We start from the raw sequence: 24,005 nt of genomic DNA, 5'->3' as shown, positions 1-24,005 counted from the left end.
GACATCTCCATCCATTCCTGGGTGGATGGATGGAGATCCTAATCCTTCAGGAAGGAGAAAAAAACGACCGTTTAGGCCTGTTTCACTGGAACCTTATATGGCACCTTTAATATGAGCTGCAGAGCTTCCCTGCATGATGGAGCTCCTTGTTTTATCAGCAAACAAGACCAAGAGGCTTTGACAGAGCTCATATGCAGGAGCTGACTATGATCATTTATGTGGGTTTATGCACAATGGATTTGTAAAGCTTTCATCTCAGGTTTCTTTTTTATGATGCACTGGACCATTGCCCCCATTTTACCGATAAAGCCCTAGTCCTTCTCCATGTTTTCATTATTCATACCCAAGACAAGATACTTAATTAATTTCTTTTTTTTGTGTGTGTTAGATGAGCGATGGCTTCTTCTTCGTTGAGTGGCATTTTAGCCCACTCTGTTACAGGCTTTGAATAAAGACTCCTCAGCCAACTTAGTCACAAGGTCCTCTTCTTTTGTTCCAGGCTTCATATATTTTCCTGGACCACACACTCCAAGGAGAATATTCATATTTTTTGTTTTTAAAAGCAGTAAAAGAGTCAAACAAATCAGACCTGACTCAGCATAAATGTTTTGAGGCAGGTCCTTGTTCTACAGAACATTAAAAAAAAACCATATATTTTAACATCATACTAATTTATACAGCAAATAACCCAAATGTACCAATAATCACACTAATTCAGAGAAATCTTTACATGAACTATGCTCTCAGGCAATCCTATGAGAATTCAATGCCTTTGAGTCTTTTCACTTTTATTTGAACAAAAATCATTTTTTACAAGCATCTTTTAGATGAAGAACTTGTTAAATTGTTGTTGGGATAAGCTTTGATCCACTTTTAGGACAGTGGATGTATCTATGTCCATTATCACTCTCTTACATCTTTTTATAATCTATGTAAATAATTAGGGAAGAATTCAATTTCCTGCCTCATTTCCTTACTAATTCCCACCTGCTCAGCCCTCCTCCTGTTCTGTATCCTTGTTTTCAGGTTTTACAGATACCACTAACCAACCTTTCCATCAATGACACTCTACCTCACTCTTTCATTCAGAAATACCTGCATTGAATGTAGGGTAAGTTGGGGCGGGGACATGGGGAGCTTTTTGTAATGCAATAGATCAAAAAGGGAAAAAAAGATGCCTATCTGTCCTGACAAACTGCATTGAAGAGCAGCTGAAAAAATGTAAAACAAGAACAACTGATTTATGTTTCAGTATTCACGTTTTCCAGGTTCGTGCCACCTCCTACAACCAGTTCACTCTCTGCATCCTGCTTGTCCAAAGATTAGCTCATACACCAGACAAGGTGCCAAAGCCCAGAATCCCTGAGGCTTCATTCCCCACCCTTCCCCTCTCTCTGCCCCAAACACTTCTCCCACTCATCAGTGTGGGCCCTGCCACTCTCAGAGACACGCTCTCCCAGTATATACGCCCACGCTCTGCTCACAAATAAACATAATAACAAGTATGCAGACAGGGGATATTCGGCAGCAGACTGACTAATGCATACGTTTAAATGCTTTATTTGATTACTCCTCACTCACACACTTACAGAAGCACTCTCTGCTCTGAAATATTACAGCATGCTGCCTGATTATGAAAGGAGGCCCCTTTAACTACACCAGTACAGTTGTTCTGCCCATCCTGAACTATAGACCCATGCTCAGATGCTGAAAGGCTGTCATAGCTCCACTTGTCTTTCAGGTATCTTAATTTATTTTAAATAGGACACTGCTGTGATATGGTACTTTGGTTTCTTTTAAAGTCTATGTTTCTTGTACATCAACAAAGAGACATGTTTCCAGTCTTGGTACAAAGCCGCACTTGTTTCCAGTACTTCCCAGAACGCTTGTGAACGATGCTGTTGTGGGGGTTCCTGTACGAGATCTGAAGGTGTAGTCCACATCGTTCCTGGTGGTGTTTAGGCATGACTTCAAGGATTCACTGGAGCGGTTTGGAGCCATGTGTGGAAATCAAAGGAAGTTAGACAATAGATTGGGGTCTTGTTTGGAGTAATGCGGATATCTACTCTGGTGTGCAGATGGATTCAAGTGTTTATTTCTTCCTTTGCGCTGCTGTTTATTTTTTTCATCTAATTTAGTATATTTTCACCTGATCGTTTTGCCATATCAAGCTAGATATCTATTTTACATCACATTCTTTTTGTTTTAAACATTTATGCAAGATCTATTTAATGTCCTTAATGTCCGTTTTGTTCTCTATAGGTCCAGGAGATTCATGTGTTGTCCATTCAACACCCAAAAGCCTTATAAACCTTTAAAGTATGGGTAAGACAGCTATATTAGTGTATCTCTGTTTTGCTCAGACTATTCATTTTCTGTCTAAAATCCAAGCAGACAATGGTGAGATGGTACTCCCCACTAATCCGAACATAAAACCTCCTACCCTACTGCACTCTGTACCACCAAGGCTCTGTCATCTCTCCTCTCCATCATCACAAGAGCCTTCCAGCAGAGAAATATCTGCAGTGCAGCGTACAGTCAGCCTTTACAGCATCTTCATCACTTCATTAAGTCTCCTTCAGTATTTCCTCTTACAGGTATGTGTGGATTTGTGGGAAATGGAGGAAAAATGTGGGCTCAATCGTCAACTAGGTTATGAAACCAGCACTGGTACCCCAGGCTGTTGCTATTTGTGGATTCTTGAGAGGATATGTGTGGGATCTGCTGCCACCTGCTGGCTGATGGGAGTCTGGTCCAATTACATAAAACAGAGGCTGTGTGAGTCATCATCCCCCCCTGTTGAGGACAGATGGAGGTGTGTGTGGGACTGGGTGGAGGAAAACAGCGGTGGACTCTTAAATAAGGGCTTCCCCCTCTCTCCCTCTCTTGCTTTTGCACTTTCTGTTGATTTCTTTTTTTTTTATCTCCTTCTGTGGGCCAGAAGCTTCTGGCTCTGCTGGGAAATATTCTGAGAGTAAAAATAGAACAACAGATCTTAACAATGTGTAAATGTTTAATCATATCTACAGCAATAATATCTATAATGTAACCCTCAGAATATTCAACCTGACTCTGAAGCACATTTCAGACCATTTGTGACGAAGCAAAGAGATGATATTGATGGGAAATATCAGACTGCAGCTGAAGACATGGCAGTTCAGGAATCCTGGAGATTGTTTGACAAGAGCCTGGTTGGAGGTGACGATGAGGGGGCATTTTAGTTTATGGGAGTGTGTATCTTCCTGTCTGGCTATTAAAAGCAAAGAAAATAATCTAAATGGATGATTGTTACAGCTAATATGAATGATAGCAATGGTTGGGCTTCTGCTATTTGCTTGTGCCATTCAAGTAAGTTACCTAATAGTGCTGTATGTTAGATAACATTAGACAATCTCCAGAAACTGATATGTTTTGGATAAATTAAAGAACTTCTTAGACAAAGAAGGCTGTTGAGCCAATGGATCCATTACATATTTCTTGTAAAATAAACCTTTTGGCATTATCTTTGTTTATTGCACCTACAGTATTGTGCACAAGTCTTGGGTCATTACTCTTCTCTTCATATGTTGTTTCCAAACAGACAGATTTGTCCACTTGTTTTTCAGTCATAGACTATATTGCATACCTGAATATATTAAAAGGAATATGTGTATTTATTTGGTTTGACCTACTAAACCCAACCTCAGTTTGGGGAGGTGTTGTGTTGGACGTCTGATCTGTAAAGGTTATACTGATGCCTTACTTTATGCTGTGATCACACCTTTCTTCCGTTCTCTTTACCCTTTTCTAGATTAGGTCACTGGCCAAATGTGTTAATTAAGGTAACCTTTCAGTTATTTCTCCAGTGGTGTATTTTAGCTCATTGTGAGTGGTTAAAGAAATATGTATTTCCTACAGGTTCTCCTGTCTGTTGGAACTGCCTGAGTAACCTCTGCTAAGGGAGCAGCCGGTGTACTTTAACCTTTGTTGTGGTCTGTACAGTATGAGTCCATTTAGCGGACATTATTTAGAATGATGATGTTGATTGTGGACTATTTCAAGTGTCTTGGCACCATTTTTGTCTTAGTTAAACGTTGACGCAACACAGACCAGCAGTCAACACAAGATCTATCTATTGTACAGGATCTTTGTCTTTAATCTAAATAATCATCAACATTTTATCAAAATAGTTTTATTATCTATAATAAATAAGTTGGTATTTGGATGGTAAATGTTTGCTCCAGGAACACTGGGGTGCAGCAGAGGGAATTAGACACTTTCTGTACCAAACATGAGGCAAAGAAAATAATAATAAGACATTGTCTAAAGGGAATTTGTCCGGTTATCATCAAGCTGATGCAATACTGTAGACAAGGAATACTAATATTAGAGATGACTAATACTTGAGCGGAAAAACAAGATTTGTTATGTTATTTTTTTATTCTTTGCCAAAATTGTTCAGACCTGTTGAATATATTTCATTAAAAAAAATCTGGTTATCGGATTTGCATTTTCTTTTCATTATTTCCCGCATACCATTTAATTTTTTATTTTCCTGTCTAAATATTATAGGGGATATTTTCTGGGCTTATGTGCTTTCTGTCATTCAATCATCCAGATCTGATGTGCTTTGCAGCTGGTTCCGTTTGCATTCACTCTGATGCCCTAAATATAATCTAGAACAAGTCTTTGGCCTCAGAGAACAAGCAGCATCACGACAACTGAGGGACAATTGGGGCCGAGTCTGCAGTAGATCAGGAGGACTCTTAATTTACTAGTCTATTTACCCTCTAACTTTGCTCTGTGGTCATGAGAGAAGCGTTGGGACCGAAAGCACGAGTTACCAGAAATAGATCTGCTTCAGACTCATAAGAGAGAGGAAGAGAAGCTCACAGTAAAGAATCCAATTCTCTACATTAAAAGAAGCCAGTTAAAGCGGTTCAGGCGAGGGAGGGGGAGAGGGAATAATTTTTATTGACACACATAGGTGAAAAGAGTATTGTTTTATTAGGAATCAAATCTTTAAAAATATAAAGTACAACATAACATGACAAACCCCCAAACAGCAGAGAAGTGGCACAAACACAGATAACAAACAGTGAAGGTGGCGGAGGAAGTATGGGTGCCGTGGTCTGATGTGAGTGGTTACTGACTACATTAAAGGGACAAACGTGAGCTGGAGATAAGCATGTAAACTGGTGAAGATGTACAAATCTGATAAAGTTTCAGTCATTTTCTCTCTGATCAGAGTCAAATTGCTCATAAACCCCAGTAATAAACTGTCCATACAAATTTAAAAGAAAAATGTGGAGTAAAATCAATAAAGAATTTAACAGGATGGACTGTGCTACAGTGTCTGTGTTTACTGTACTGCATGTGTATCCTGATGAGCAGGAAGAAAAAGGCTGATAATGTAAATATCACAGTGACTGGCTGAACTGCATTGACCACTTCTGTTTTACAGCTACTTTTGATCTGCGTCCCTCCACTCTGCTCCTGCTTTAAAAGGCATACGGTCCAACAAAGATAGAAAGTCTGAGGACGGAGCTGGACCGCTGGCTGACCAGAGGATGGCCCGATATCATCTCCAGGTCCAACGTGTACTCTCTGGGACCCGACACGGCTCGGGCTAGAACCAACATGGCACTGTAGTTATTGGTTTGCTGAAGGGGAGACAAAACAAAAACAAGTTAGTAGAGTTTTACAGAAGACTAACATAAGTTAATGGAAACTTCTATAAAACATGCAAATCATAATCCAGAGATACACCGCTATAAAAGGCAAAGAATGAATTCATATTATATCACAGAAGCATAATCATACAGAAAATGATTGAAAAAGAAAAAAAATTTGAACAAACTTGGAGAACAATTTCTCTATTAATAAACAATTATTTAAAAAAAAATCTTTGGTACCACACTTTTTGGTTTTCTGTTTACACAAAGCAAGTTGAAATATTGTCATTTTTAATAACAAACAAGTGGCCTACTGCTTTCTTGTAGTATGAATATAAAGTGTCCAATTCTATTAAACACTGGCGTCCCTTCTATCAGAAAGAGGATGGTAGTAAAAACAGTAAATGTTTATTGTGTTGTTTTATAAAATGGATTAAGGTTCATATTTTTCTTTAATCAACCTAAAAAAGCTAATAAATATGAGGAAGCCAGTGACCAAAATAAAAAATTATAGAGGAAATTATTTAGTGAAGTGTATAGGAGATGTAATGTAAAAAAATTGAGAAAAATTTTGAAATGTTTCAAATAAAATAGACAGCAGCCCAACAATACCAGAAAAAATAATAAAATAACAACTGCAATTATATAATTAAAAATAAATAAATAATAATATAATTTACTGGCCCTGAAACACCAGCATTGAGCCTTATATATTATACTTCAAGGTGGTATTTTCTGTGCTTAAACAACTTTGGCTCATTTACTAAGGTCTGTATTGAGAACAGCAAAAAATCTTTCCACTCGGATTGGAATCAACCTCAGAATGGTTGAAAGTTGAAAGAAATGCTTTCCTTTAATGTATTTAAGGCCACTGTTACTCAGTTTATATATGAAGATTTTTTTTAGTTCTTTGAATAAGTTGTTTCTTCACTTTTATGGATATATTTGTTTTCTTTGTTATTAAATATATTGTATATAACCTGGCTGTAGTTGTTATTTTAATTATTGGTGTGTTCTTATCAGGTTTGCTTAAGTCTCTCTTGAAAAAGAGATTTGTAGTTTCAGTGAGTAATACCTGGTTAAATAAAGGGTACAAACAAACAAAAACTTCACCCTTGAATTTAAATGTGATTTTTGAAATGTGATGCTCAATCTTGAGCATTTTAGTGCAGATCTTTCATGTTTAATGAATGATAGAAGAAAAACAACCCACACTTTCTCCTGATATTTCTTTCTAAGACCTAACAGAGTTGGCTTTCAGAGCAGGCCTTCTTTTATAGATGATGCTGCACACCCTACGCCCCATCTTTTTCCCCAGCAATCCTCACCCTGATGTAGAAATCCTGGTTGTTGTCCCCGGACCTAATGCGGAAGGTGTTGACTGACCCCGTCCTGAAGGTGGTGGCCTGAATGAGGAATATGTCTGATGGTACAGCACGCTCTGAGGTGATAGTCATATATCTGTAGACCACGCTGTAAGGCAAATCTCTGCAGGCAGGCTTGTTATGTGGGCACATACAGCGGCTGTTTACACAGAAAGACAGAAATACCAATAAAAAAGTGCAAAGGCATTGATTAGAATTGCAGCAGTTCATTTATCAGCCAGCAGAGGGAGTAAGTTCCTTCCAAAAGATGAAGAACCACTCAGCAGCAACCTTTGTTTTACCAGCTGATTTTCTAACACTCATTTTAAACTCATGCATTATGTGAGACATGTTAACAGTAACTTCCACCTGTTACAGTTTGTTCACAGCTGTGAAGGTTTTCTTATTGCATTTGAGTATGTTCAAAAGAAAGGCTTTTAAAGCTGGACTCATATATGGAAAAAGTAATTGGTGTAATTTAGCAGTCTGGGCCACGCTTGGCACAGGAGCTGATTATATTCAGAGCTGATGGCCAGCACATGTTTCAGTAATTAGGAAAAGGTGTGCAAGTGTGTGTTTGTGGACAGCAGAGGCAGACACACAACCTTTCACGAGCCGTCACTCACTTGTCAGAGGCGTGTACGTATGGATCTTGGCATCGGTTGGTCTCCACACACTGGTACCCCCCGTGGATGTTGACGCACGTCTGCGTGTCGGTACACTGATGTTCTCCTGTTTCACATTCGTTTATATCTAATCCAAACAAAACAGCTGGTCAGGTTAGGCTGAGCTGGACCAAAGCGGAGGGGGGAGGGTCATTTCCCATTGCTTACCTTGACACATTCTGGTGCCCACCAGCTGGTATCCTTCAGGACACACACAGGAGAACTTCCCAGGCTCGTTGACGCACTGGAACTGGCAGAGGTAGCTGGAGGACCTGCACTCATCAATGTCTGAGAAGGTATAAATATATTCAGGTTTTAAGCTTGTCCACAGATGGCAGCCGAAAAAATAACCATTTTAACCATACATTTTACTAGAGGGGCAAAATGGGGCCTATGTTGTTTTGTTTTTTTGGGTTTTTTTTTTTTATGGAGGCAATAAAAAGAATGAAACAAAAACAGGGCAATAGTTGATTCTTTAAACTATTAAGTGAGCCAAAGAGCCACTTGCACTCATGGACACCTAAGATTTAGCAGATAAGAACTTGACTCTGTGACAGGTGCTAAAAGTAGAATAACTTAACTTCATATCATTATTAAAGGGAGACTGTGAAAGAAAAAATAAGAGTTATGGTTTTAATATGATGATTAGACACTTATTTAGTATTATGTTTAAGCAAAGGAGCCAGGACTATTTTCACAGGGGATCGGGCCCCTCTTGGCCCCAGTCTAGAACCACCTATGGCTGCTTGTTCCTTACCGTTACACGTAAAGCCGTCAGGCCCGAGCTCGTAGCCCTGATCACAACGGCACATGAAGGTGCCATACGTGTTGAAACACCTTTGGGAGCAGGGGGCACCCATCTCACACTCATTTACATCTGAAAGCAGAGAAGGCACATTTCACTGCACCGAAGCCTCCAAAAAACACGATTTCAAACTGAACTGATTCCTGGGAAAACACACCTCTCTGCCAAAGAAGCAGAACTCGTAAGAGCAGGTTTTTATAGTAAGCTTGTTGTTGAAGTAAAGAGGATTTATAACATGAGGAGACACGTTTTACTCACATCTACTCAGCTGTTAAATCATTTACTCTGAGTATGCAGCATTTAAAAACAGAAATTTTTCTGATGTAGAAAATGTACCCTTACTGAACAGTCTCTTCTTTTTAGAGTTTGAAATCTGAAAAGTGTGGCATGAATTGTATTTAAACCCCCTATTTCTTTAAAATCCCAATTTTCGCCACATATTAAACACTTTTTCTGTGATGGTGGTGGCAGCATCATGCTGCGGGAATACTTTCCTTCAGCCTAAAGAGTGTTGGAAAGATGAATGGCGTTCCATAAAGGCCAATCCTTAGAGGCTGAAGACTCTAAATTAAGATTCTATCCATCCATTCAGAGCAAATTTAGGATTTGTTTGCAAAGCACCACATGCGATAAAAGCCAATAATTTAGTCTTATTTTTATTTTTACCATTACTAAATCAGTTATGTATTCTAACTTTATGTTAGAATAAAAGCTAAGGAGGCAGGATTTTTACTTAAAAGTGAGAAATTAAAAATGTCTATTCTCACCGACACAGGATCTGTTGTTTCCTCCCAGCTGGAATCCAGGCTCACACTGACAGGAGAAGGAGCCAGGGACGTTGACACAGCGATGCTGGCAGTACCTGTACCTGCACTCATCTATGTCTGAGGTGAAGAAACACATTAATAGTTTTATTCGAGGAGATCGGAAAATGATCTGGAGAGTGGAGGCGAACTCACCGATGCACTCTGTGCCAACCTTGTTGTAACCACGAGGGCACTGACAATTAAAGGCACCCAGGGTGTTGATGCACTGCTGGCTGGGCTGGCAGTCGTGTTCCTCTCGCACACACTCATCAATGTCTGTGTGTGTGTGAAGCAGAAGAGGGAAGGATGTTGAAACGTGCTTCTGGTGAGCAAAACAGCCCCGTTCAGTAGCTACAATGCGGGTGCTCTAGGCAACGGCGGCAGCGTTCACCTCACTTGTACCTAACAGCTGAGAGTATCACGCTGACTCATGCTTGCTGTCTCATGCAAGTCATAAGCAAGTTTCTAGCTGTTAGTCAGCTTCCAAAAAATGCAGCAGCTGTCCTCGTGTGAAATCCTCTACATTCCTCTCTTCCTCACCCGCCTCCTGTGGGCTCCCACTCATTCACACCCACACAGATTGCACCAGCATGCAGCCTCCATTCCCCACGCCTGCAGCAGCCACCTGTCTCTCACCAATCTGTGGCTACCGACATCGCTCACACATACTAAGTTACTGATCCTCATCCTGCAGCCACCTGCCCACCTCCAACCCCAAGATGAAAAAACAGACACCCACCCACACAGCTGTCTCCATCGGGTTCATAGCCCAGGGGGCAGGGGTTAAAGGGCACGGTGGGGGTGGTGGAGGGCTCTGGAGCGGGAATTACCGACGCAGAGCGGGGAAGGCACAGGTAGCCCCCGTAGTGGTTGAAGCACTTCATTTCCCCTTTGCAGGCATCTCGGATGGTCTCACACTCGTTTATGTCTGCCAGGAAGCAGAGAAAAATATTTAGTCAGAAAGTGTATAAGATATGGATCAAGATTGAGAAGTGCGGTAACTGCAGATTTTCACCTTTGCAGTGCTCAGTAAGGGGGTCCCAGTGATACCCATCTGTGCATTCCTACAATGAGCAGCAGAGAAAGAAGACTGTGTGAGAAAAAATACTGGAAAAAAAACACCAGAACAGGCTGTATGTGCCAAAGAGTTGCATAATGTATTCATTATACATAATAAATCTCCAGTGGTGGAAAAAAAAAAAATCACAGCAGGGGGTATTCATGTTAAAGCTGTGAGCCGAAGAGATGTAAATCCATTAAAAGATTTGTGACATTTTAAAAGTCTGTCCTGAAGCCAAACTTTGCTTTAGAAATAAAGTGTTTAAAAGCCCAGTTTGGAAAAACCATTATTATCACTGAGAGGGAAAAATACACCAGCATGACCTGCATGGAAAGAAAGACCAGAGGAGTAAGGCAACATGGTATTAAAACCAAATTTATCCCCAGCAACAACCGCTTCAAAGTCCCAAGAAGAGACATTTATGAGGAACATTACAGAGAGAGGAGAAGAGGTGACTTAAGGCTAACATTTTAACTACAGAAGCCAGCAGTATCACCTGACAGGTGCTGCACTGCTGTACGCTGAGTTTTAGGGGCCCCCAGGGTACAAGGTTCTGCACTGACAAGCAGCTAAGCAAGAAAAACGTTACAAATTTTCACAAGTGATGAGTAAAACTGACATCTTTCATTCCTAGTTTAGACGTGCAAATAATGGAAAGAGTCGCACTTTAATGGACTTTTAAAGCCTTGAAATTCCTATGATATCTAGTGTGATAAACTTGGAAGATCAACACAAAATTGCTCATGCTGAGGGAAAATCTACAGATTATTTTAACTATTTAAAATAAATATTTAATAGAGGCCATTTTATCTTAACCCTTTTTAGGGCAAGTTACCGTTTTGTTTTTTTTTTACTTTATTTTTAATTGTTTTTCTTTTGCAATGAACATAAAAAACAAAACATTACAGCCCATAACAAACAAAACAGTCAGAGCATCTAGTTTAAAGAAAATGACACTATATCAATAAAAAAACTACAAAAAGATACAGACCAGTACAAAACAACTGAGTAAGTGAAAGCGGCAAACATATGGTAGTTTTTACATCACAACAAGTTACCGTTTTAGATACATCTTATTTTGGCATTTGACCAATTAGATGAGCCCTTGAATTATATATTACCTACTGTAAATTAAGTTCAAGAAAAAAAAGGTAAAAAGCTAACTGAAAAGTTAAAAAGTTAATAAGCCTAGTTAACAATTATATTTATGTTTATAAACTAAAAATGTAAGTGTTAGTATCAGCATTAATACCTCTAAGGTTATGTTGTACCAAAAAAATGTGTTTCTTTTCCTCTCAGTGTTTTTCATAAATTTCTTATAGAAGCACTTTTGTAATTTTTCTTAATATATTCGAGCAAGTTGTTTCTTGTTATTACATTGACAGTAATTTTTGCCATAAAAATATCCATATTTTTTTTATTTTACAAAGTTGATAAGATCTTGTCCTGGATTCCAATAACACTATTGGCTTGAAATTTTGATTTTCAAAGTATTTCACTTAATGCCCCATAAAGGCTTAAACCATATTTTTATTTAGCCAAATTTATTCCCTATATTTGCTTCCTTTAAATTAAATTCCCTCACCTCCGTTAAAATTTCCCACAGTTCTTAGTGTTTAAAAAATAAATGTTCACACTTGGCCAAGCTGCAACCAACAATTTTAACTTTTATATAAAAAAAATGAAAAATTTCAGAAAGTCAGATATAGTTTGGAAATGTATGCTTCATTTCTGAAAAGTGTGGAATACAATTGTGTTCAGACTTTTTCTACTCTCCACTCCAATACCCCTGAATAAAATCTTGTGAAACCAATTGGCTTTAGAGTTAAACTAAAGACTAACTAGACTCCACCTGTAAGTTATTTCTTCTCAATTTAATTCCAGCTTTTCTGTGAGGGCGATAGAAGTCTGCTGGTAAAAAAAAACAAATAAAAAAAACATAGTCATGAAGACCAAGACACACAGTTAAAGGTCTGACATTAAACTTTGGATGCACTTATAGCACTGTTGGGTTAAAAAAGAACGATATCTCAATGCGTCAAGATCCCAAGCAGCCTTTTAAAATCCAAATTTATGAGGAAATATTGGTTCATCCACTGATCAGAAAAGAGACATTTAGTCTGAGGGGCCACTAAGAACATAATCCCCAATCTGAATGAACTTTTTGGCCTGCATGCAAAATCCTAATCCTAACCCTAACTACACATCATCCTCTACCAACCAAATCTACTGTAAAATGTGATCATGCTGTGGGAATCCTTTTATTTATTAATTTATTTCAGAAGAAGCCTAGTCAGTGTTGACTGGTGTAGATGATTGAGCTAAATTAGACATATCTTTGAAAGAAACCTGGTCAAAGGTTGCAAAAGACACTTTAACCAGAGGTACCACTGAGCATGCTGTTGTGTGTAAGAATGGGCCATCAAAAATTCAGAAGTGAACCTAAAACCTGTGGCAAGACTTCCAACGCCTGAAGACTGGCAGCTGTAAGCAACAATAGCTGGTTCCCCAAAGCCCCGATACAGGAACATCAGATACACTTTTCAGGTTCTTCTTTCTATTAAAAATTTGAAAAATATTTAAAACTTTCCCTCTACTCCACAATTATGTTTGACAGTTAAACAAAATCCCAGTTAAACAAATTAAGCCACGTGAAAAAGTTAGGTGGGTGAGAAAAAATAAAACTACATAAAACTCAAGCATTGTTTTGGCTCCTTGATCAGAAATGTAAAACAACACACATTACTGTGTTTTAACAGTATAAAAAGCCACAACTGTCAGTAACAACACGGATGTACATTAAAAGAAACCAGAGTGGAGAGAAAGGATAGAGATTCGCCCATCCTTACCGTGTAAGTGTGACTTTCTCTATGTGACTGTGAATTTGTGCTGCGGAGGAGCACAGACACACATATGCACACACACAAGACTGGCACACAAGCACCCTGCATACTAATGCACTAACTGATCAGCAATCTAGCAGAAAACATGCACACAAACATACACACACAAAACGATTGTCAGACAGGCAGCTGAGCTGTGAAGCTGACACCCAGGGATGGTCAGAGCAGTCGAGAGGCTGTATCTGAAATATAGAGAGACAGAGGGAGAGGGACATAAAGAAGACACCATTAAAACAGGACATTACAGAATGGTTCAGTTCAACTCAAACTCTCTGCTAAGCTGTAAGAGGAGAAGCCAAATGTGAGGGAGCCAAATTAATAATAACTTTCTTAGAAGACAAACAGTCAGCTTGGTGGACTTTATCCATCGACTGTCAGCTACACAGTTCTCCTTTAATAGCAGCTAAAATAAATGGAAATAATCACACTGCCAGGTCAAAGCATAAACACTGTGACGTACTCTGAGCTTTGGCTAAAAATAACCAAGTCAATACTTTTATTTTCACTGCTTACAGAAAGCCTTCTGTGTCTGCAAGCTGGCAAAGACTTGACTTACTTTTATGTGTTTGAGTTAAGAGGTGGTGGGGGGGGACAGAGACTCTTAAAATCTGACCCTCACTTGCATGTTTCTACGATGCATCACGTTTTGTGTTTGGTGTGTTTATTTAAGCAGCAAAAATGGAAAATTTGCAGCAGCATATTAACTCCTAAAGAAATGTATCTGACAATGCAAGATGGGGCAGACTTGCTGACTGTGCATTACCCCACAGGTTTGTTAAGGGTTCCAAAAAGAAGCCAATTAGACTGGATTAATTCAAATGAAGTGATGCAACACACTTAAGATCGCCAAGTAGAGCGAAAGAGTTGTAACTTATCCAAACAAAGCAAAAGAGCAGCCCGCGTTATAAACCATAGTCCTTTTGCACTGTTTGAGAAGTTTAAAAAAGAAAACTTTAAATTTTTCCTTCCAATTTGATGAAACATTACAACATTACATAAAGTCATTTTGATTTACTTTTTTTTCAATCTGACAAGTTACATGCAAGTTACAAAAGACTTGCAGCTGCAGTTAAAATGAAAAGTTTTTATAAAAAAATATTAAAGTAAAGGTCGAGTCAGCAAGGAATAACCAATGGGTCATTATTTATAGTTCATTTATTTAGGGCAACAGTGGCGTCCGATGTAGGAGGTTGGAAATTGAAGGATAGACGGTTCAAGCCCCGGCTCTGACTTTCATTGTCTTTGTGTCCTTGGGCAAGACACTTCACCTGCATTGTCTACTGTTGGTGGTCAGAGTGGTGCCAGTGTACAGCAGCCCCGCTTCTGTCAGAGAGCCCCAGGGAAGCTGTGGCTACAATGTAGCTTGCCACCATCAGTGTGTGAGTGTGTGCGTGAATGGGTGAATGACTGAATGTAGTGTAAAGCGCTTTGGTCAAGTCTCCTGACTTGAAAAAAGGCACTATATAAGTCCGGAAACAGCCATTTATGCCCAAATATAGTAACACCTCACTCCTGACATCTTCCGGCAGTGACGTCATGGTGTCACAATTCTCTTACTTTACAAGCAAAATCAATGGGAACTACAAGACACATCTGCAATCAACAACAATTATTCAAGATATCTCGAGGACTTCACCATTGAAATTCACAAGAGCTATAGTTAAACTGACAATGCCAACATGCATGGCAGTTGGATGTTGTAATACATCGGGTAAAAGTGAAAAAAAAAAAGTTTTATTTCCTAATCCACCACAGGTTCGTCGTTGGATTGCCAATTTAAAGAGGGAGGATTTGCCTTTGAACTTCTGGCGAGAGAAAAAAAACATGTCATTAATCCATTACTCTCTGCTTCGCCTAGTGCACTGGTCGTCGCCATCGTGGATAATGGCGCGTTTTGACAAACACACAAATACAGCACTGGGACTTGCTCAACAGCCGATACCGCACCGTGACGTCACAAACCGGTAGGTGGCAGTAGGGTTCTTTGACAAACATGGATGTCTCCGGTAATGAACAATCAAATGAAATTACTCTTAATTAAAAACACTTCTCATTTATTGGAAAGTATGTAATAATTTCATATTTAAAGTACATTCAGAAGTTTGTATTCTGACTGTGACCAGACTTTTCCTTTAACTCCGGAGTCCTTTTGATTAGTTACATTGAATAGCACCTGTAAACAGCACAACATTGGATGTAGGTGTGAACTTTGACTGGACCACATATACTTTGATCTAGACCAGTGGTTTTTAAGCCTGGCCTTCAGGACTCGCTGTCCTGCATGTTTTAGATGTTTACTCAACTCCAAATGTTGATGTTCATGGATTTAGCAGACGCTTTTATCCAAAGCGACTTACAAAGAAGACACAATTTTACAGTTATCATCAATATGAGAATAAGTTCTCTAGATGAAAATCCCTAGTCAGAATCAGTGGTGACAGCAAAGAGAGAGAGGGGGAAGTGCAGGAAGAGTAGTAGAGAGGTACAGAGGTATGGGTAAGAGGTGACTCCAAAGAGGTACAGGGGCCTGTAACCTTTAAAAGCTGCTGCAATCATCTGATCCAGGTGCAAACTTAAGAGACGTATCTAGAACATGCTGTAAAGTAGGCACCGAGGAATGCACTACTGATCAAGATTGTTCCACTGTAGCTCTGTATGTTTTCTTGAAGGATTGTCCTGTTTTCTTCCCATTAACTCTGACCAGCTTCCCCGTTGAAGAAAAGTTCCCTTTCAGTTTGCTGTCAAGGCAGGTTTTTTTTTATAAAGATAATTTCAGTAGCTAGGCAATTCCGGCTACAGTCCATGAAAAAAAGTAAACTGTATGTGAAAAAATGCACTACTGTGGCATCAAGATAACTGAATAATTACTAAAATGACTGTTAAGAAAATAATAGGAAAGTTGTACTGAAAAGGTAACTAAATATGTTTAGTCAAAAGGAACTCTAAACAGACATGTTTTTTAACATTCACAGTTTTACTAAAGATTAAACCATAAATTAGGTTTTCTAGATCCTTTGCCAAACAACTGTAACCTTTACTTGGACAAAATAAAACACTGGTTGACCTAGTTTAATTATGCTTTTTAAAGGCAATTGGTCATAATTGATTTTATTAAGGTAAGCAGAGAAGAAATTGGATTTTTATATATATATATATATATATATATATATATATATATATATATATATATATATATATATATATATATATATATATATATATAAAGTTGGATTTATATAGAAAAGGCGAGCATTGTGTAACAATTTTTTTCCACTTCACATTAATACATCCATGTGCATTGGTCTGTTACATAAACTCAACAAAATGTATTGCAGGTTGTGGTTGAAACTTGACAAAGGCAAAGAAAGTCGGTTGGGTTACAAATACTTAACTGCATTAATCTGAAAAGATCATCTAAGAGAAACACGAGCTTTGCTTACGCTCTCATCTGTAAATGATTATTCTGTTCCTTCCATTACTAACGTTTCATACAACCATGGATCTACTGTCTTGTAATTTGCAGGTGAGTTTGTATTACATTGTTAATCAAATATTCTGGTGGATGGGGCTTCTATTTTGGTTCAGAACTAACCTTCCCTAAGTTTGAACATTTCTGTACAGAAGCTTTGAGTTTAAACCAAATCTAAAACTAAACAAATCATCCCTTCCAACCATGGCATACTAAAGAGGTTTAAAAAAAAGCCCAATTTAAGTCCTCCCACCCTAAAAGGCTCTACTGCTGTTTACAAAGAGACTAAGTTCCAGCTAAAATGCATGACGGGAAGGTTATAATCACTGCCTGTCTCCGTGCATGGACTCACGCTCGGGATGTGAATTCCAGTGGCCACGTTAGCAGAAGCAGTGTATTGTTGGATTTTAGGTTCAGAAAAACAGGGTGACTCTGACAGCCTCAAATACTCGCCCGCTGACATCAGAGGCCATTTTTGACCTCTGGAAAACAAAATCACGATAACAGCATTAGAGTCCGGAAAGTAAATCATTGTGCAACCGCAGTACGTGACTTCTATGAATTGGTTTGACAGCCATATACAAGCAGGAAGAATGCAAGCTAAACCACCCCAACACATACTGACCATCACTCTGGAGTCCACTCATCCATTGGTCACTGAGCGTGGGCTTCAAATCAATGGGTGGAGGACCTCTGGTTATGGCCTCTGCAAGGATGTGGGCACTGATTCTGAGCTAGGATGCCCTGCCACTGCTGTGGTTCCCAGAGTATCAGGTTCTGGGAAACCCCCCATGGTTCGGAAAAAGAAGAATGAAAAAAAAAAAAGAGAGAGAACAGCTGGGGCCAAAACCTCCAGCCACCATGCTCCAAAACTCTTAGCAGGATGCGGAGGAGGAAGTCAGAGGATGTGGCTCTGACCTGGTGTTCGCATGCTCCCACCACAGACGATGGGAAACTGGGGTTTGCAAGAACACAGCAATTAACTAATTATTGATTAGTAATGCTGCAGAAAATGACTAAAAATGTCTGTTCAGGGTGAAAAGATTTGTTACTTCCAGCTGAAAATATAAGAATCACCTGCTTTTATTTTAATGATCAAATTCTGTGCTATTTGACTAGCTGTGATTTGACACAAATCATTACTATTCTCCTAATATAAATTAACATTTAAAGATACTTGAAGCCAACTCATGCAACTTCTTTCGTATGAAATCTGTTTTAAATTCTAACAATCATGAACCCATCAGACAATTAAAAAAAAAAATCACTGTTCAGCTTTAACTGGGTTTTTAAATAAAGGTTATATTCTTATCAAACAAATACCTACATGTAATTTGTAAAAATGGTTCTCAACTTGTTCAGAACTTCATGTGATAGAATGGAACAATTTGGTACTACAGATAACAATATCTCTAATATGTTAAGAGGTTCCACAAGGAACTGGTTTAGGCCCCAATTTATTCTCTTTACTAAATGTGTTAGGAAAGAGACTACAAAAGGAAAATATGTTTCTTTGCTGAAGACAGTGAATGTTGCAGCCCCCTCTTTAAATAACACAAGTAGACCCTATCTTAGCCTTACACATGGTTCTCTGAATATATTCAATTTAATTTTGAATTTAGTTTATTTATATAGCACCAATTGACAATACGTCATCTGAAAGCACTTTACAATTTAACCAGATCATACAGTCTAATTGATTCAAAATTTTCTATCTAAGGAAAACCAGTTGATTACATCGACTCATTGACTCGAAGGCAATCCCTCACACAAAACATGCTAGTAGCGACAGTGGGGAGGAAAACTCCCTTTTAACAGGAAGAAACCTCTAGCAGAACCAGGCTCAGCGTGAGCGGCCATCTGCTGGGTCTGACTCAGTTTTAAGGAGACGAAAGCAGATATACAAAATATATCTAATAAAGAACCACAAAATCTAAAATCAAACTTTAACATGGTAACTTTTTATAAGCACTATAAGAAGAAGACTCTGGTGCATACATTTTAGGTTATAATGAAAACAAAAATGTAAAACAAAGTAAGGAAACAACACAATGTTAGTTTATTTGGGCCTGGCTTTTACAATGCAGAGCCTCGTGTTCACATTGTAAATAATGCATTTGCTTAATTTGCTACTTATTCCTTGTAAATATTGTTGTGGTGTTTTCCAGTTTTGATTTGCAGCAACCCGCATTATGGTTTAATCTAATTTAGTGTCATTTGTATATAAACAGCTTGTCCTTCATTGTTTGTGATTGTGTTGGTGGTTTTGGTTGACCACAGAAGAAAAAACAAGAAGCTTCAACCTAATGCAGTTTTGGGTTCAGACTCCATGGCTGCTCAGTCAGCCTCAAAACTATGTGACACAACATACTGTAAGAAGTGGGGTTTTTTTTACATATAAAGAGCAAAAGTTTTATTTTGCACTTCAGGATTTAGATCGAAGAAAGGAGAAACCTTTTACCAAAAAAAAACATTTTTTAAAGAGTATTTAATATTAATAATGATGAAAATAACACTTTTTAAAATCTAAAAATAAAAGATAAATAATGTTTATAATATGCATGCTTTTATCTCTCTATTAAAAACACATACCTCAGTGTACCTTGCAATATAAATAATTCAGTTTCCCCAGACTTAATGATGTAGAAATCTCTATATAAAACAGAAACAGGGGGAAACAGATGTTATTTATTATTTCCTGTTTTCTTAGGTAATCTATCTAGTTGTTATTCAAACCGTCAGGGATATCAATCTATTTTAGGCACAGGCCCAGGTTCATAAGCAGACTTTAATGTTTCCTGAGTGAAAACTGAAACTTTTTATGCTTCATTATGTTTTTTTATTTTTACATTACTAGTGGCTCGTTTTTCGACAATAGGCTGACAGGAAAGGGGATATGATAGAGGGGGAGAGACATGCAGCAAAGGACCACAGGGCAGACTTGAACCCGGGCCTGCAGCGTCTAGGACTAAGGCCTCCGTACATGGGTCGTGTGCACTAACCACTGCTCCACCTGCACGCCTATCTTTTTATTTTTAATCACATTTTTGCTATGCATTTTTCTCGAATAATGTCTAACATCTGACCTTTATGATCATTTTTTTGCTTGGTATCAATTTGTGTTCAATTTTCTTCTTGGAAATACTTAACAATAGGGTAAACAAGATTTGATAAACTGCTAGAGAACACATTGATAGCCAATCAGGACCTAATGGGTGCTTAGTTACCAAGGAAACCAAAGAGAAATGAACTGTTGTTGCAAATGTAAATCCCTTTATTGTCCCACAATGGGCAAATATACCTCTGCATATGACCCATCACCTTGGGGAGCAGTACGCTGCCATTGTGCGGCACCCGGGGAGCAGTGTGGGTTTAAGGGACTTTCTCAGGGACCCAGAGTGCAGGCTGTGGGGATCAAACCGGGTACTTGCAACCTTCTCAGAGCACAAGCATACTGCTCTAACCTCTAACCAGCAATGAATGTGTAGTAACTAGTACTTACTGGAGAATGCACAGCCCAACCTTATTAGGGAATCAGTGGTTTGTTACCTCAGAGACAGAGGAGAAATCCTCAGAATAAAGCCTGGACAAGTGAGGCCACAGCTCATAATTATCAAAAAACTTTCCAAGCGATTGATGTTTTTATTTAGATTTTTTGCTTTTGAGAAACCCTAATAAGGCAGAGCTGAGGTTTCCCCAGTAAGTACTGGTTTTTGACCCATTAGTGCATGGAGACGTTCCCTTGTAGTTAACCAAATTTATTGCAAAGTGTAACCCTGCTATAATTATCCGGACTCCATGCCAAAAAGAGAAACTCTATTAAAACCTCCTAGGCTAAATAAAGACTTTATTTTAAGTCATAAATATAGGCTAAATGCTGCCTATATGAATAATTGTTTTAATCACACTAAAAAACTAAAATAATCACTGAACTTTGAGGGTCACTAATTTTCAGCCCAGGGCAGCTCAGGGCAGCTTTAGAAATATCCAGATGGACAACTAGAAAACAAAACACATCTAGAACCCACACATATCAAGAAGTAGTGTGAGAGATTAAAATGCAAGGTAGGCCTTTGTTGTTGTGCAGACAGCTAGACTGGTGTGGCTTGGAGCAGCCTGAGCCGATATTCAGCTATGAATACAACTCCGCAAACAATTGCTTTCCTTCACAGGACCAAGACTTCATCACTATGCCTCAAAGCTTTATGAATGTAATCTAAAATGTCTTTTAGACTGAGGAAAAATGAAGATCAGTCATAGAAAACTATATTCAGCACATAAACATTGTGTGAAAGTTGTTTCTTTGAGAAGAAAGGAATCAGTCCAGCAAAAATGAAGTAGAGGACAAGTTGACCGCTTTTTTGGTGGTCTGTTTGTTACCCAAAAGCTCTACCAAAACCATTTAAAAAACACATTTATTGCTAAGATGTCATGTTTCATCTTTAGTTTGGGATATGATCAAGGTCTACCAAGGCTTACTGTGCACTGTTAGCCAGCTTCCACCTTAAATATGACAAGAAATTGCAGAACTAAAAAAAAATCATCTGAAATAGGAAAATATACAATAATGTAGTTGCATTAGTGCTACCAGCCTTCAGTTCAGGGACGTTGCTCTGAATTAACCTTCTCTTTCAAACTTATGCTAAATAGGAGTTGAATCCCACCTGTGATCAAGTTTCCACAAACAATGTTCCGGCGGCGGTGCTAACATGAATTAAGTTGGCATTTTAAAAGTCATATTGCCTAGCAATGTCACGATCCTCTGAGTTTCAAATGCTTGAAAGGAATCTGATCACAAGGTTTCAGGCATTCTTTAACTCATGTGACACACTGATGACAGTTATAACACAGTTAGAAATTATGTCCCAGAAGTTACATGACCATGACCTAAGTATGATTTCAAAAGAACAAAGCCTGGCTTAATTTTGAAAATAGCCACTTTGAGCTTCCTGACTGAATGTGGGAAAATGTGTCATAATCAGATGAAACCAAGCCTTCAATTTCTACAGAAAAATGCACTAAGATCCAAAAATTCCTGGCACAACTTCGCTCACTCCCAAGGTGCACGGAGAGGGTCAAAGGGTCAGCTATTAAAGCTGTTTCCCAGTACTTTAAGCACTGCTGGAGTCTTCAGTTGACCAGAATAATAACAATGTACACGAAAAGAAAAGAAGAAAGTAATGACTTTGTCAGAGGAATGTTCAAGTTTCCAAATGACCCAGACCTGAATCAGACTCCAAAATCTGTAATGTTATCTGAAAAATGGGCGTGCACAGAAGATGCCTTCAAAAGATCTGGAGTGGCTAATATACCAAGTCATTATTTGCAGAAATTAAGAATAAAAATGATGCATGAGCATGAAGACAAACTTAAGTAAAGTACTAGTTTTACTTGTTTTATTTTTTACACCTAAGGAAATGTCCATTTGTTTTTAGATTGCATGTGCAAGATAAATCTCACAATAAAGGAAAACATTTTTTAAAATAATTTATCACAATCTCATTTCTTTACATAACAGCAAGCCTACATGGTGTTACCTAACAGTTATAATAAGTTACCTAAGTATGTTTAAAATCACCGTTAGAAGATAATGTCACACCTTTTGGTTTAAAATATTAGTGTTCATGTGGGAATACCATGGTCTGCTTTGCCTGAATGATTTAAAGCTCAGACTTGTGAGTCTGTAATTCCTCCAAAAACAGATTGTTACTTGACAGGAAAAAACGATCAAAGAAAAACTTTTAGAGGGCTTGGAGAATTACTGATATAACAGTTGATTAAGTGCGCAGGAATGTCTAGCTACTGGGAAGGAAAACATAAAGAAATGTGGGAAGGTTTGAGCCTCACACACAAGACCGATTACATTTTAAAAAAACTGAGTGGGCAGAAATAAAATTGATACCAGCTTTCAGAGATTCAAAGCTGCTGGTCACTCCTAAAGTTTGATTGTTCATAAACGAGCAGTTTGTCTAAATATCCAGAAACGGTCCACCTCTATCACCCCACCAGACTCATGGCAACATACTTTAAAGGAACCGTCAGCCATCGTCAAAGTTAAGAGCTGTGTCGGCACCTGTTTAACTCCTAGAAGTAAAATTTCTCCCCAACAGTTTTGTCATCATTTTTCTAGTTTCTATGGTGAGATTATAAGAGTTCTGGGATGAGATGGAAGGATTTTGCAATATACAGCACCGTAAAACATGCCCCGTGATGTGACTCACTGTCTGTCTTCCTGTCTAACCCCCTGCTAAGGCCTGAGCCAAGAAGTTAAATACAAAGCCACGTTATCTTGGCTTCAGTGAGAAGCCAGGCGCAGCTGGGGGAGCGAAGCAGACAGAGGGGCAGTCGTGCAACTGTGACGTGTAAGGCCTGTGCCAGAAAGCTGAGAAAAAGGTACATCTCACATCCTTTATGTCCTCCTAAGAAGCGTGCGGAGTTCCCAAACCATCCACCAGCTCAGGGTTTGATATGACATCTATCTTCTATGTGTGTAAGGAATTAATGAAAGTCAGTAAAACTCACGGGTGAATTGTTTCTGATGGGTCCTCTGAGTCTAAGCCTCCCTCTGACCGGTGTGTCTGTCTGCTGGTTCGGATTGTCCCGGATGAGTTGGCATTCAGACGTGATCCCTGAAACTGCTGCCTGTATGACCCTGAAAGAGTGAGTGGGGAGACCGACAGCTGGAGCAGATGAACACATGCAAAGGGAGGGAGAGAGGAGACTAGCGGAGGAGGGAGGGAGGGAGGGAGGGAGAAAGAGACGGGAGTAGGACAGCCCATTCTTACCCCCCCTCTGGCCCCCTGCGCTGCCAACATCCACCCCTCCGCCTGACCCCCCAGGGTGGAAATTCCTGGTCTGCGGCCCAAATACCAAAATTCCAAATCAGTCCAAATCACAGGCACAACAGCTCATAGATTCACACACATTAACCCCCTTACTGGTCCCACAACACACCTGGTTTCATTTAGACCAAACCCCCGCAAAAGCCCCAAGCTCCCCCACCCTTCTCCCACTTACCCCCCATCTATCTATACTCACCACCCTCATCTTTTTCCCTTTTCCCAACTGTAGAGCGACTTTAAGCCATTACTCTCTTCCAATCTGACATGAGGAATATTTATAGCAGGGGGAGAAAAAAGTTAATGGAATGTGGACAAAAATCAGAGCAAGGAAGAGAGCGACTTTCCAAAGAACTACTCAGGAAAACCTTTAAGCTTCAACTTGCGTATAAATTCCTCATTATCCCAAACACGGAATACAGGAAACTATAAGCATGCTT

General features: G+C 39.0%; 1 protein-coding gene across 1 annotated transcript; it reads right to left on the bottom strand.

The window, feature by feature from the left end:
• Positions 1 to 4,963: 4,963 nt before the first annotated feature.
• Positions 4,964 to 23,436, bottom strand: efemp2a (EGF containing fibulin extracellular matrix protein 2a). The gene is made up of 11 exons (XM_038303995.1): positions 23,249 to 23,436; positions 13,204 to 13,439; positions 10,310 to 10,358; positions 10,034 to 10,222; positions 9,448 to 9,570; positions 9,256 to 9,372; positions 8,441 to 8,560; positions 7,852 to 7,971; positions 7,645 to 7,771; positions 6,983 to 7,178; positions 4,964 to 5,642 (listed from the first exon to the last, which is right to left on the bottom strand). Exons 2-11 carry the CDS (start codon positions 13,303 to 13,305, stop codon positions 5,481 to 5,483), a joined length of 1,305 nt encoding a protein of 434 aa, XP_038159923.1. The 5' UTR covers positions 13,306 to 13,439; positions 23,249 to 23,436; the 3' UTR covers positions 4,964 to 5,480.
• Positions 23,437 to 24,005: the final 569 nt, after the last annotated feature.

Source organism: Cyprinodon tularosa, unplaced genomic scaffold (genome assembly GCF_016077235.1).
Source record: "Cyprinodon tularosa strain WSP-4 unplaced genomic scaffold, ASM1607723v1 ctg522, whole genome shotgun sequence".
NCBI classification, from domain to species: Eukaryota; Metazoa; Chordata; class Actinopteri; order Cyprinodontiformes; family Cyprinodontidae; genus Cyprinodon; species Cyprinodon tularosa.
Note: the sequence above shows the minus strand (reverse complement) of the source record. Positions and strands in the feature narration are given on the sequence as shown.